We start from the raw sequence: 16,004 nt of genomic DNA on the forward strand, positions 1-16,004 counted from the left end.
CTAGCTTTTGTGTCTAAAGCAAGTAAGACCTAGGAAAATTCATCAATGTTTTAGAAAACATAAGAAATGCAACAAACCCTTTCTCATCTGATTATGCATTGTGATAAAAGTGCTTTTCTGTGACAAAGAAACTAAGATCTGTAAACCCATGTGTCTCTTATTCAAAATCTAAATTGAGAGATAATGAATAACCTGATGATATTGTATTTGACTACTACATGAAAACAAATCCATATAAGGATATATAATTTAGGAAGCCCCTGTACAGTTCTCATAGACCTGTTTACTCACTGCTCTTTTATCTTTCATTAACTTAGTGGACTTAAAAGCAAAAGACAAGAGTCTCATACATGAATATTGAGAGAAATATAAAAAGGAGGACAAGCCAAAGAAGTGCAGGTGATAAAGACGTTTATGTGAAATTACAAGGGATAACAGGAAAGCTAATATAGCTGATTCTTTGACAGAGAAAGTTTAGAATAAAAATTAAGAAGCAACTGCTAGTTTCAAACAGGTATTAAAAAAACAGTGCTGAGATCAGATTTAAAAACAAAACCCAAAACAAAAACAAACAAACCAAACCAAACAAACAAACCAAAAAAGCCCCCCAAAAAAACCAACACAGAAACATGGCAGCATGTTCCCATTTAAGTTAGAAGTACAAAGCAAAGAACTCAGAGAACAGTGGTTGAGATAAATTATCAAAATACTTTAAGAACACTACCAAAGATTTTTGGCAGCAATTCTGGACTGTACGAGTCCAGAAGGAAGTAAGATTAATGTATGGTGGGATACCTAAGTTTAGGGAAATGCCAAGAAGTGAATGCACCATTGCAGAACATTTATGGACACTTCTTCAGCCACATTCATTACCAACTGTCATAACTGCAGAGCTAGAAGTAGAAAATGAAAACATCATGTGGGCAAAATAGAACAGTGAATATTACAGTTTAATAGAGTTCTAAAGAGTTCTAAAGAGTTTAACTTTTAAAAATCTACACTATAGTTAAAATTAAAAGTAAAAAAAAATAACTTTTTCATAGTTGTTTCCTGAATGATAAAGAACTATCATTCTTTGAAAACCACTTGGTAGTTCTTCCTCAAATTATCTTAATGAAATAATAATTGAACAATTAAAACAAAAGAAAAGCAACAGGTGTCTTGCTGCAGTGTAAACAAGTGGAAATGGCATAATTAATTTCCACACGTAAATAATGACTCACATAAATCATTTGAAGCTTCACTATAAATTATCTTAGACAGAAGTGCATCATTAATATACTGCTAACCAATAGTTTTCAAACTCTGAGTACTGGCTGAAAGAATTTGTGCATATTAATACACAACCAAGCAAGTTTATTTTTCTATAAATCCTTTCGACAGACACATATACCATATGGACAAATACCTAACATCTGCAAAAACAGGGGAGATGGTTGTAAACAGTGAAGCACTACAGATTTTTCCCAAGTACAAATATACTTTTGGGGTGAGTCTACTTCCTCAAAGTGTCATCATGAAATGCAGGAATTACTCCAATACTCCAATTCAGTTACTAATTTTACCAACATAAATTACAATAAATTAATTTTTGATGCAATGAGTCCAAATATCCACTTGCTAGTGTCTCTGAGCACTACAACTGCACAGAATAATACGAAGAGTGTTAAAGAAGTGTTCTCTTAGTTTCAGCCTTCAGGCCTTGGTGCTGGGAAACATATGTTCTATCAGAATAATCTGAGTTAGCACTGCTCTGCTTTTTCTTAGAGCTCATTAGTTCTCCTCCCTTTCCACCCCAAACTGAACACCCAAAAAGGTGCCAATGTTACACGTTTACCACTGTCACAGAATCACAGAATCAACTAGGTTGGAAAAAACCTCTTAGATTGAGTCTAACCTTTGACCTAGCATCCCCATGTCAACCAGACCACGGCAGTAAGTGCCACATCCAGTCTATTCTTAAATACCTCCAGGGGTGGTGACTCTACCTCCACCTTGGGCAGCCCATTCTGATTCCCCTTCAAAAGAATTTAGAGAGAGAATAAAAAAATCCACCCATTTCTTAGGTTTTCTTTACTGAAAACTCAGTGTGAGTAAGTCCTTTTTAGTATCAACCCCTTTTACATTACTTTCAGCATAAGAGTGAAAGTGGCTTCCATGGCTTGTGTTATACTAGACAGTCACAGGCTACATGAGGTCTAGAGCTGTGGAAATGAAGCTTCCTGTTCCCTGACCTCAATTCAGCTCACTAGTTCCAAAATATTCAGTAAGCAATTTCAGCTTGCACTCAGAAAGACACCTTCCATTAGTTGAGACACTCTTCTGGGAAACAAAGGTTCTGTTATTGCAGCTGTCCTTCAACTCTATCTAAAAGGAGGGTCAAAACCAGCAGTATCAGTGGTGTTATATTACATCTGTAAACTTTATTATTATTTTTTTAACTCTCCCCTGGCCATTTCCAATATCTATTCTATAGATACATTAAAAAAATATCAACTCAGGTTATGTTTTTACACCTGATATCACAACTGTATGATGGATACAGGACGTATTTTCAAAGCAGAAAGAAAAGGTAAGCTTCTCTTTAGGTGTCCTTGTCACATGGGCAATAAGAGAGGCGGCAAGTAAGAGGTCAGGACAGACAGAATAAAACCTACAGTTACAGCTTTTTCAGCAAAAAACCCCTTTATATTCTTTAACAGTAATAAGAATCTAGTAGACTTAATTATTCGTGTCCTAGAAAAGCCCAAAAAAGAGGACAGGAATGATACCACACAGGTTACATAATGGAACACTGCAGCATTAAATCTGAACACAGACAGGTTCAAGGAACCACAGAAACATTGTGCTGGCTTTCCATCCTTGATGACAGATACGAAGAAGCAGTCATGCATTCCTTCTCATACAATGTACAAGTGTTTTTTCATGGCTGCAGAATTCTTGCGTAAGTCCATGTGAACCCTGTCCATCTCCTTGCACTGAGGCAGAATTAAAATTTAAGTGTTTTTCTAACCTGTTTTTAAACCTCTGAGCAAGCTGTGCAAGTAACACACAATATGAATTCTGAATATTGAAAACCCCAAAGAAGTTGTGTAAAGGCGCTCTTCTATCTTCTATAAATGTAACACAGAGATCTTTATCATAATCATATTTTTAACTTCTCTTGTGAAAGAGCACTTCTATCACTGCCATATTGTAGTGCCGAAGAATACAGTTCAGATATTCTCCATTTTCTACTCTTGCTCTTGATGTCTGTTTTCCCAAGCAGTGGAATAGTGATTTAAGAATTTTATTGTTTTCATTTTAGGTCTATTTATTCCAACACTTTCTTTCAAAATAACTTACGCATACTGAAAGCTTCAATCTGGCAAATCATATGTTCACAGTTTCGTGATTTTGGAGTACTGAAACAGAACACTTTCAATGTTTGTTTTCCTTTTTTCAAATAACAAACACAAAATATTTTGACTCTGAAACCAAATGTTCTGTTCATTTTGCAGTTATATAATCTTTTACTTAAGATACTGTTAATACCAAAAATGCCACTTCAAATTGAAATATTTCTTTGATACCATTATTTCAATTACTCATCAAATTCATTTGCAAACCCTTGAAACTTTATTTCAGCAAACTTACTGTTAATCAAAGTTTTACCCAAGTTTTCCTAGCTGGTTGACATCTGCAAAAGGGACAACTGTAATCGTTATTCCACTATGCCACTATGTAATGATGAGCAAGAGAATTGCTCTGAACAAGAGAACAGAGAAGTTCTGAGGGATACAATACGATATGCTTTTCCAACCCAAGAGAGATACTACTGCCTCCCTGAAGACATATTTAAAACAACTGGGCACCCACTTTTTATCTGATTGTTGTCTTATGAGTATTGCCTTGGGAAGCCTAGAAAAGATATAGAAAACTCCCTTCTTTTATAATTACATAGCCTTTCCTCTTGTGGGAGCAGGGAATCACCTTTTCAAGTTATTTTTTCCTAGAGATTTACAAACAGACTGTTTTGTCTTCTACAGTTAATATAGAATTTCTACCACTTCTGAAAATCTGTCTCTGCTAAGGAAATTAGCAAATAATCTCCAATAAGTACATCTCAAGGATATAGTAAACATGAATAAATATAATGAATTATTTATTTACTAAACTATTCACCAGATTCTTTTGCATTGTCTATGCAAACTAAAACCTTAAACAGCTTTCTCTGTGTGAATTAAACTGCTGTGACTAGTCACTTCCTCAAAGGATTCTTCAGTCTGCTCACATTCCAAATTGATGTTCAATGTGGAAACCAACTATCCTAAAAGCTGTCTATTTCACACACCACCAAGCTTTGTAAACATGGGGAAGTGAATCACGAAAATAGTGGAAAAAAAAATCTGTAGCTTAACCATACTGTCTTGCTTCAGTTACTAGAGGGATGATACAAATGTACCTTATGAGTCACCCACCTGACACTAGCCAAAAGGTTAATCTTGACGTTTGCATAAGAATTAGATTACTAAACAGAGCTTTGCAGATTGACAGCTGCACAAAACCAGACAAGCAAAACCAAACCAATTTATTTAGCTCGAAATGCAGCCAACAATAAAATATACTTAAGTACTTAAACAGATTATAATCCGTGGGATGTGAGGGGGGGAGTGAAGGGGCAAGGAGGAAGGAAAAGGAAATTATAAAATTGACCAAGATGCTTGTGTGACATCTACACTGCTTACATGCTTTGTATGTACCTTGTCTGAATTCAGCTTTCCTAGGAATTCCTGCAAGATAGCACTTTGGCAAAGGGAACGATGAAAACATTGGCCAAGGATATGGATCACTGCCCTAGAAACAGGACCAAAAATAAATTAATTTAGGAGAAGAATTGATAGCTTTTGTGCAATTAACACACAAAGGTGCAGTTCCCAGAATTACTACCTATGCATCAAAATGACACTTGATACAACAATTTGCAACGAGATGAGCCATAACTTAAAAAAAAGATACAAAATCCAAAAAGTATTTGAGTCAGAGTTTTTTATGATATATACCACTGACAGTTTTGATTTTACAGCTTTTATTTCAAACACAGAGGAAATTGCAAGTTTTATAAAAATTTTAAAAAAAACCACAAAACACAAAACTGTATTTCCAATTTCATACACTGATCTAGGTGTCTTGGTTGTGCTGATAGTAATTTTCATTTCATCTTTATGAGACTGACAGCCAGTGAGAACTAGAACACTTAAAGGTGTTGCTTAACAAACACTCTAAGTCAGGGCATTGATGAAAGCTCCACATATTAGATACTGCATATGAAAACCCAAGCATCAAGAAAATATAAAATAAAAGGAAGACAAATGGAAAGCTAATAAAAAAATCCACAGAAATATAAAAGCAAAAAAAATATAAACTGTATTCGCTTAAAAGTAACATCAAAATGGAGCAAAATACACTTGTCATCTGAAGGCAGTATGTCCTAGGTACATGCCAATCCCCAGATAGTGGGAACAATTTTTTCAGTATATCACTTCTTTAAATGTTAGCACTTTATAAAGCTAAAGGTGGTCTAGTATTTCTTAATTTAAGTAATTTTTCACATGTTGAATTATCAGCAAAAATGTTCAATTAATGAAGTCAGGAGTTAAGCAAAGAGAAACTGCTAAACTTTAGGTTCTAACCTTATCTAGTGCTCTCAAAGGCAAAATCCTTTCCTGTGGTCCTCCAATCAGATTTATCCTTACAAGAATGTGGTTTCTCTCCACTGACAGACCATCAATTATAAAAACTCTGTGGAAAAAAAACCCAAACAAAACTAAGAGAAACATAAAAAACTCCAAAAATTAGAATTTGATTTACTGACTATTTAATTCAAAAAACTTTTATATGAAAGAATACTTCGAGAAAGACACTGGACTTAAAGGCAACCAGGAATACACATAGACATAAGGAAATAAACAGAAACATGAAGTATTTTGTCTCTGAGCATTATTCTAACTTTGTATTCGCTAGGTGTTACTGATTAGAAACATTTGAGCAATTACTGGACACATAAGATCAGAAAATTTACAAGCTTTGTTATGTCCACGTGTTCAGTAATTAGAGTAAAGATAGTTAATGGACCATCAAAATTTGTTCCTTATTTGGCCTACCAGTATACTTCTGCTGTTGCAAATATGTAGAGTTATTCACAACTTAAAAGACAGACATCTTGCTGTCTGAAGTCATTGTGCAGGCCAAGACACAAATTTTTTAAAAGCTATAATATCCAGTTTTTATACACCAGGGTTCTTAATAAAACTTTTGCCTCAGTACAGAAATAGTAGGTTTCATCCTCAAATGGCAAATAACTATGATCTATATCTGTGGAGACTTCACCTATACTGATTGATTTATATTCTGTAACTGTCACATACAACAAACAGCAAGAGGAAAATTCTTAACACTCAGCATGCTGTGAGAAAGGAAAAAATGTCTGTAACTAAATGACTGTCCACTTCTGACCCAAAAATATACTTTTCCTTTTGAAAGGATGTGCTGTGTAATTTTACTTAGAAGACAGTAATGGAAAGTCACAGAAGTTGGAGAGTCAACTAAGTTATAAATAAATAAAAAAGCCAAAACCAAACCACAACAACAAAAAAAACCCCCCCTCTCAAAAAAACCCAAAGTACAGATGATGCCTTTAATTCATAAACATTAAAGCAATACTCTAATTTTATAATAAATACATAACATTAGAAAACAACACAGAATTAGAAGGCATATTTACATACGCAAGTTATGCACACTTTTTGTTTAAGAAACAACTAAGATTAATACAAATCAAAAGTAGAAAAATATTTGCTTTTTTATTTCTTATATTTTTGGTGTGGACATGGGAGAAAGAGAAAACCATTGTATCTTTTCATAATTTAAGACTGCTGACAAACCTGCACAAGGAAACCTGCGCACATTAATAGCCAGTTTAAGTAAAAGCATTTGTATGTTTGAAGTCACTAAGGCATCCATGTATTTGTTCTCAGGAGAAGAGTTTGACAGTTAAAATAACATTTACATCAGTCAGTTCTTACCCTGGTCCTTCTGAAGGTTCTGTGACATTTTCCTCCTGAGCAGTTAGTAAAACTTGTGACACTTTATACTGAGTCTCCAAGAGTAAAAGGGTATTGAGCTCACAGCACAGCACATTTAACAACCTGCAGAAGGACACATTGAAACAACAGCACATCAGTCAGGAATCCAGTAATGCACAATAAGACAAAGGTGAACGTGTTTATGAGATCTCACAATAGAAAGGGAGGGGGGAAAAAATCAACAAAAAAACCAACTTGAAGTATCTGAAAAACACCCAGACAGAACTAGGTCAGGAACACTCTTTTATATCCTTTTTAGCCACTCAAGTGGCACGACCGTAAGCAGGGAATGGTTTCCAACAGATTTTTTGTGTGCACTGAACAACCAGAGAAAATATCCACTGGTCAGTTCAGTCTGCTTTTGATTTTATATCACAGAGTAATAAAAGTGATGCAGACTTAGTAAGACATTCCATGTGAAATGTAAGGAAATTATATAATAATAGGCTGCTAAGGCAACTTAGAATCAGGTTGTCTGAAGGGGAAGGAAGGCAGAAAGAAAAAAAATATCTTTCCTTGAGAAAATAGGTTTTTAAGCCTCTCTGTATAATCCAATTTAACACAGTTCAAAAGCAATAAAAGATTTAATGTGTAACAAAACCAACAAATCTTCTGTGTTCATTTTTTTCCAGAGAAAGTAAAACAATGGTGAATTAAATTAATAATCACAAGAGCACACGACTGTATATTATATACAATTTTCTTTTACTTCAGGACAACTTAATGGTGAAAGTACTCCAAAATATAAATCTGACACAGAGCAATCCAAATCATGCAATTTTTTTTAACTAATCTATTCACTCTAAGACCACAATAGAATAATTTCATTGAGGGCTTCCTGTTCAAGAAAAATACTATGACTAAACATTCCTTTTACTGTTTTATTTCCTGTTTTATCACAGTCATAACACACAACAAATTAAGTCTGATCAGCGTTATATTTTGCATTCACATAAGACTTGATATGAACTGGAAAACACATGCTATTTTAAATTTGTAGTCTGTTAGTCAGTGCTTATTTTCTTCCCTGTAATTCCAATATGCTTCTCCTAACAACAGCAAAAATTCACAAGCCATTCTCCCAATAATTTAACACCTGCAAATTCAGACAACTGTGGTCAAGGATAAAGTCAAGATGAAAATATGTCTTTTTTTTTTTTCCTGTTGTTTTTTAATACAACTTGACCTGCTCAGTTTCAGTCCTCTTCAGGTTTTATTTATTATACATTAACTATTTTGTGACACTGATTTGTTTCCAGCACTTTTCTAAATCATAGAAGAAGAAATGACAGCTCAACTATAATTTTTATTATTATTATTATTATTATATAGAGGACAAAAATCCAGAAAATAGCACTGAAACCATTATGAAGATAGATAACTTCTTCTCTTAAGTATAATAAATGGCAAAGATGTGCTTCCAGCAGTTAAAAACCACTTGGAAGAAGACTGGTGGCTGAGAATGCCTTATAACATCTCTCTGGTAGACAAGGCAGAGCAAAAAAAACCCAACCCAACCAAACATAAGCAAATAAAAGTAGGTAGATGGGGTAGTGGAAGGATAAATGGCAAAATACACAAGATCTAACATGAGCAGCTGCTGCTTAGGAATTCAAATGAAACTTTCACCTACGCAGAAAAATCCAGTTAAAAATGCTATCACTGAAGTACATATATTTAGTTAAAGGTAATATTCCATTATTGTGCCTTCTAAAGTCATAAATGTATAGACTAAAGTTTGCAACTAAAAAAAATGTCACATTGTGTGTATATTTGTAAACATACTTGAATATGGCTGTGGAGTTTTTTCTTTTTTGGTTCTTTTTCATTACATTTGAAACTTGAGAATTGGATCAGACTCCTCATCTCAATATTCCACCTATACAGAGTGCATGCTTATGAAAATGTATAAAACCTTTACACATATAATACAATAAAATCAATGCATATCTTTTACAGATATATTTTAAAATTTTGTTTGGATGCAGAAGATAGAATTCTCAACTTGAATACTGCTAAAAATTGGAAGACAGGCTTTGATACAAGGTCTTGTACCTCGGAAGGACCCCACGCAGCAGTACAGGCTGGGACTGATCAGTTAGAAAACATCTCTGAAGACAAGAACCTGGGGGCTCCTGGTGGACAACAGGTTGAACACAAACCAGCAACATGCCCTTGAAGGCCAGTGGCATCCTGTGCTGTGTAACAAAGAGTGCTGCCAAAAGGTCATGTGAGGGAGGTGACCCTGCACCTCTGTTGGTACACATAAGGTTACAGCTTGGAGTGCTGGGTCCAGTTCTGGGCTCCCCAGTAAAAGCATCAATGCAATGGAGAAGGTCCAGCAAAAGGTCAAGAAGATGATAAAGGGTTTGAGCCATTTGACATAGGGGCTGGGAGAGCTGTGACTGCTCAGCGTGGAGAAGAGGATCCTCAGGGGAGATCCTGCCAATGTGTGTAAGTATCTGACAGGAAAGCTGAAAATGGAGTCAGACTTTTCAGTGATAGCCAGTGAAAGGACTAGATGCAATGGGCATGAACTGAAAGACAGGAAATTCCATTTTAACATACTGTGACAACGGTGAAATACTGGAACAAACTGCCCAGAGATGCTGCAGGATCACCAGCCTTGGCAGTATTCTAAACCAGACTGAACAGAGCCCTGAGTCATGCTCTCTAGTTGAACTCACTCTGAGCAGAGCAGTTGCACTACAGTTGTACTACACAGTCTTTCCTCTCCCTTTCAAATCTGATTATATATTTCTGGGAACACTACTAATAAGATATACCATATTGCCAGGAACAAAGTGTAATGCAGATAAACCAAAAGATTATATGGAAGCAGTCTTTTATAGAATTGTAATTTTAAATAAATTCAAAAATATTAAAATACATATCATATATGGTAGCAAAAAGTAATTTTGTTCTGAATTCTGCATTTCCTGCCCTATCCCTGTCTTTCTTGGAAGGTGCTCCCTGCATTCTACTACATCAACTACAATTTCACAACTTATACATCACTACAGAAACGCCTAATCTAAAAAAAAGGCATTCTAGCTAGTACTTGTGTACCTCCACAAACCAACTATCTCCATGGTTTTGGTAGGTGGAATCATAATGACCCCTTTAATTACAACAGAACAGAAGTCCTTCATGGGATATAAACCAGCTAGTATATAAACCTTGCCACTTTTTATGTTGCCTCTTTTAAAATTTTTCATCTGAAAATAATATAATTAAACTGCCCATGATTTTCTCCGAGTTGCTACAAACACATATTATGAGGACAGCTTATTATCAAACTTCTCAGTATTTTTTCTGTGAGTTCCTTTTAAAGAATTCCCATTTTCTCAAGCTGTCTTTTTTTTCTCCTAATATCAAATCATGTCTCTCTCAAACACCACCTTTATTATGGTAAACCCAATTTTATTTTTCTGCAGTTCCCACTAGACTCCAATACATCAATCTTCCTTACTTTCATAATATAAGTTCTTTCCAAAGTCAATCTGTTCTCACTTCAAGGATATCAGCAAATGCTCAGCTGGAGGTGAAAGATACAAGATACTGCTCTTGAATAAGTCTGCGGTGGGTTGACACCAGTCAGCAACTAAGCACTCACCCAGCTGCTCATTCACTCCTCACTTTCCACAAGCAGATCAGTGTCTAGACACTCTCTGAGCAATGGTTACCTTCAAACCCTAAACCCCCGGTTTTTATTACTGAGGGGGATATAATATGGCATAGAACATCCATCTGGTCAGCTCAGGTCAGCTGTCCCAGCTGTGTTTGTTCCCAACCTCTTGCAGACCCCTAGCCTACTTGCTGGGGAGTGGGAAAAAAAAGTAAGTCCTGAGCAGTTCCTTGCACAGTGTCAGTGGAAACACCAGTGTAGCATCAATACTGTTTTAGTCACAAATTCAAAACACAGCACCTATGTAGAGTGCTATTAAAAAAATTAACTCATTCACAGCCAGTACAAAGTCCATCAAAAGAAGATAAAATTTCATGCTATAATCAGCAGTCCATCCATCATATGGAAAAAAATAAACTAGTACATCCAAAATAAACCATACTACAATCTCTGTAATGTATGTGTTCATAAAGCACGCAATGGCTAACTAAACATGAAATTCTTATGTCTATGCTGCCTGCAAGGTGTTCCTGTGGTGTGATCCTGAAATGTTAAATTGGTCCTTAGTGAAAGGTTTTCTTTTGGCTTGCAGTTACTGCCTTCTGTAGATATAGGCATGGCTGATTAAGGCCAGTGCAAAATATACAGCATGACATTTGTAGAGAGCTCTCCCCCAGCTGTGGGACAAGGTAAGATTTTTCTTTTCTCTTGCAGAAATAAAGATTAAAAACTTAAATGGAATAAAATAAGGACTGGAACTTCTTTGCAGCAGCAGGATCTCCTTCTTCCTAAATAAGTACATATACCAACAGTGAAAGCCAAAGCAAAACTTTCATTAAACAATTCCAGTATTGTCATCATGGGAGACAGCCTCAAAATGTTTAACATCAGAGCCTACATTACCAACTGATTTATTCTTTATTATACTGCTTTGAGTAACAACCTGAGCTTCAACAAGAACATGGATCCAAATAGCGAGTGGCAACTACTATCAAGTGCCAAACACCCAGAGAAAGGCAAAGGGCTAACAAAAAAACCCCAAGGAAGGTAAAAGCTACCTAGTCAGCATTGGAATGCAAACGGCCTTTGCAGGCTGCAGACTGAACAAAAGGCCTCAGTAAGGAGCAGAGAGAAGATGTCTCTACATTTGGTCTTGCTAAAGGATCAAGACTTGTAATTGTTCCACTGAAGGTAAAGCACAGTTTTCAAAAAAATATGAGATCTTCTGGATACAGAAGTTACACCTCCAATGTCTGGGGCACTGGAAGCTACTACCTCAGGGCAGTCAAGTTTCTCCCAGTGAGAAAACTCAGGGACTGATGTATTCCTCAAGATGTTTTCCACATGAAAAGATTTTCAAGAGAGCACCACACCACTTTAGCTACCCCATGTACCTAGAAATCACATGTGATGTGACTGCCAACTGTAAAAGTTTCCCTAGCTAAACAAAAATGTTTTCCATGAGCATCACTTACAGCCTAGAGGACTCCAAAGAAAAGTGTTTTGGATTTCCCTCAGTGAAGTTAAGAAAAATAAGTGACATAATCTGATCACAGAATCTGATGTTTCTATTTTATTAATAATAAATTGTTTTAAATTAATAACCCTAACAAACTACTATTAACATATAAACTCACACAAAAATGATCACAGATGATGTGGAAGCATGCCCACACAATCCTGTTGCAAAACGCCATCACCAATAATCACTTGCAATACAGACTCTGTCCTCTTTTACCTTTAGATTCTGCTACTCAGAATGCTTTTTAATAAAGAGAAAGGGAAAGAGAGATTAAATCTAAACAGCATGTTGACCTGAAAAAAAAGAATGATCAGGATTTGTGTCTTCTACCTTTAGAAAACAAGACAATTAATGCTCTCCCATTGTGTTACAATCATTAAAATCGCACCGTCTCTTAATTAACAATACATGTAAGTACAGTTAAGGGAACAAACTACTTATGTACACTGAATATACCTAATTATTAAAATTCAATTGTATATAAGGCATGGTGTTTAAAATGCAGTTGAAAAAAAGAAAGGAAAAGAACACAAGGGTGTTTGTTATCTGTATTTCCTAAACCCACAAAGTTATCTTTGGCCTATCACACTCTTTTTCATTTCCCAGCTCCTGCAGGATTTAATTCATTCATCTGGATTTCATTGGAGTGCACTAGATGAAATTTTTACTAAGACATACTGCTTTGAGGCAAATTTCAAGAGACCGATTGATTTTTATGTCAGTTTAATATAAGCTATTTAAACTTTCTTTCCTAAATCTTTCTCTAGTAGTTTTGTAGAGCAACAGAAATAGACAAAATGCATTTTTATCATCTTCTGCACCCATTCAGTAAGCAAGAAAACTAGCATTATAAATAAAAAATATATTCACCATGGTATTTTGTATGACAAAGAAAACAGTCGTAATTTGCATATCTGAAAGAACAGGATTTACCCTCAGAGTCTTCCAAGTATCTCCCTGCAGAAAGCCAAATTCTTGAACAGAGTGCTGTCCTGGCAGCTTGACACCCACTAGCACGTGGTGTCTCAGTGAACAAGGGTGTGGCTAACAAAGATTCTTCCAATTCAGAATGTACATACAAAATTTGATCTCACAATATTTAGGAGTTTTACTGATTTATGGCCAAAGTAAGCCACTGGGAGAAAAAAAAGAAAAACACAAATTCAATAGTGGCATATGTATGTATATAAGACAGGCAAAGAAAGAAAGGGTCTAGTCTTCCTCTTCAAAGTATTCTGATGCCTATTACTGTCATATTATCACATATGCATGAAAAAAAAGAAAAAAAAGGAAAAATAATTTCAAGGAACAGTGTATGTTTAAGAAAGCACTCTGTTAAATAAAGAAAATTTTTGCAAAGCTGCCTACTCTGATCCCCTCCCACTGCCCACAGTCCATGCATATTCCCAGTAACACTGTTTCTCCTTCTGCTTTTTATTCAAGCCGACACTGAAAGATTATCTTTGAATTTATTTTGGAGTATTGATATTTTTAGAGACAGAAGGTTGATTATCAAAGGTACAAATCTGTTACTCTGCCACACTTCAATCCTGCCAACAACACGGTGTCACTAACATTCACAGAAAACTCATTTTCTGAATAGAAAGAACAGCAGTATGCAAATGCCTGAATCAGGCTTTAGGCAGAAGCTTTGAAAATATATATATTATGCATATAGTTTCTTGGCAGGTTGTAAAAACTCAAAACTCGTGGATGTATTCACTGTACTGCAATACTAGCTAAGTTGCCTTGATGACATATAAAACCATAAATCTGAAAGAAAAAGTATGTTACTGCTGTTTTCTTAATTCCTTTGTTAATATAAGTTACAGAAATTCAAAGAACTTGGTCTTGAAAGGGAAGTGGTTAAGACTTCTAGTGTCAGATTTTAAGAAAATTGTTATTTCTCACATGCAATACCTTCTAAGATCAGATCAATGGGAACACTTGTAGCAAAGAAATAAAACATCATTAAATTAAGAAAAATCTCTGTGTTTAGTATGTTAAAAATTTACTTTCATTACTGCTGTCATTTTCCTTTCTCTAGGATTTGTGCTCTGATGGCAATTTAAGTTCACAATCTTCTAAAACAGAAAAAGCACTGAGAATTTTTGCATTAGTTCCTGAGCATCCAGATTTTCAGCCTGTACAAAAGAGTGGTTGAGACAGTTTTCAGCATTCTTTTATCAACCAATACAAGCCGACTGTGAGACTTCTCTATTCTAAATACCATAAATCTGCTTTGCAGTTGAAAGTTGAACTGACAGTTTGAAAATCTTTCTGTACACAAATTATTGTGGAACTGAGTATTTTACCTTGATCACACAGGTCCTAGTCTGTATGAATGCACTGAGAGACACTGGTTTTGCAAACCATATCTAGCTTCCCTATGTTTCCCTTTGAAAATGCAGCATTAACACTACAAACATAAATAGATACACCTGTGTATTCTGGATTAAACAGACTGTGGAAATATCTATATATTTTAAGTTTTATATGCAATTAAAGAACTAATAAAATACTTTTAAGTCACTAACGCTCAGCATGCACATGAAGAAAAATGTAGTTTTGAATTGAAGAAGTTGTTTGACATTCACAAAGGTAAATCTGTAATTGTTTTGAACAAGAAAAGCAGGACCTTTGGAATATAACCTGTAAGTTAAACAGATATGAAGTTCAGCACTCAGCTCTGGGTGAGGAACATGTACAAATAGAAAGTATATGGCTGTGTAAATCTGTGAACAATTAAAGGAACGTGGCTTTGGTTGCACTATTAGTAATAAGTCTAGAAGAAATGTTTCTAGACAAATATTTCACAAAATCATTCTGTTTTTCAGTGCTGCAGTTACCAAAAACACCTATATATTTTATTTCTACATAGCAGCAAAGAGAAATGTAGATCTTTTGTTCTTTCTAATTTCTAAATTTTCAGAGCTTTAGCATCTAAAATTATTCGATCTGACTGCTGCTGAACTTGGTATTCTTGATGGAATTTGGTCAAGGAGCAAACCAACTACCCAAGGGAAGGCTTGTTTTACAGATGTCTGCAGTCAGTAGCGTCCACACGAAAGATCACGGAACCGTAAAATGAACTGTGTATCTCTCATGTTCAGATCATATAGGCTAGGGTTTCTTGTAAGTCTTAATACTGTAAATCATGAGTTGGAAGGGACTCACAAGAATCACTGAGTCCAACTCCTGGCCCTGCACAGGATAACCCCAATAATCACACCATGTACCTGAGAGCAATGTCCAAATGCCTCTTGAACTCTGTCAGGCTTGGTGCTGCTCAACCACCTGTTATTTTAAACTGAAAACCATCTCACTTTCTCTTAATCCTAATTAAATCAATGGAAGTTCTGTCAATCTTTTTATGGAGCCAGTCTAATTCTAAATGAAAAACAGTATTTTATTTTTCAAATTTCATTTTAGGACTTCTCATTCCTCTATAAACTAATGATTTCCTCCAAAGCAGCATTTATAAATTCTGATTCATATGGCAAAATCATTTATCTCCCAACTCCAAACTCTGCCATTGTTCATCTCCTCCATGCTCATCCTTATCAGCGAATTATACTGTATCTTATGGCTATTCATACATAGTATGAAATAATTTTACTGTGATATCAAAGTACAAATACAGCTGCAGAAAGCTAATGTTGCAGGACTTAATCAACTGCTCAAGCAAGGTTATCAAAGTTTTCCATACTATGAAGTACACTGCAATATG

The 16,004-nt window shown here is 35.3% G+C and overlaps 1 protein-coding gene across 6 annotated transcripts in view; it reads right to left on the minus strand.

The window, feature by feature from the left end:
* TBC1D32 (TBC1 domain family member 32) overlaps window positions 1-16,004 on the minus strand; it is an 81,970-nt gene that overhangs the window by 31,856 nt on the left and 34,110 nt on the right. For 5 of the 6 annotated variants that reach the window (XM_017829886.1, XM_017829877.1, XM_017829896.1 and 2 more), the window contains 3 exons: window positions 7,065-7,187; window positions 5,673-5,781; window positions 4,743-4,836 (listed from right to left, as the gene is read on the minus strand). In XM_017829886.1, the coding sequence (XP_017685375.1) occupies window positions 4,743-4,836; window positions 5,673-5,781; window positions 7,065-7,187 (326 nt within the window). Of the gene's footprint in view, window positions 1-1,859; window positions 2,979-4,742; window positions 4,837-5,672; window positions 5,782-7,064; window positions 7,188-16,004 lie in introns of those variants that run through there. The other variant, XM_017829920.1, reaches the window with a different exon arrangement.

Source organism: Lepidothrix coronata, unplaced genomic scaffold (genome assembly GCF_001604755.1).
Source record: "Lepidothrix coronata isolate B3197 unplaced genomic scaffold, Lepidothrix_coronata-1.0 Scaffold5, whole genome shotgun sequence".
NCBI lineage: Eukaryota > Metazoa > Chordata > Aves > Passeriformes > Pipridae > Lepidothrix > Lepidothrix coronata.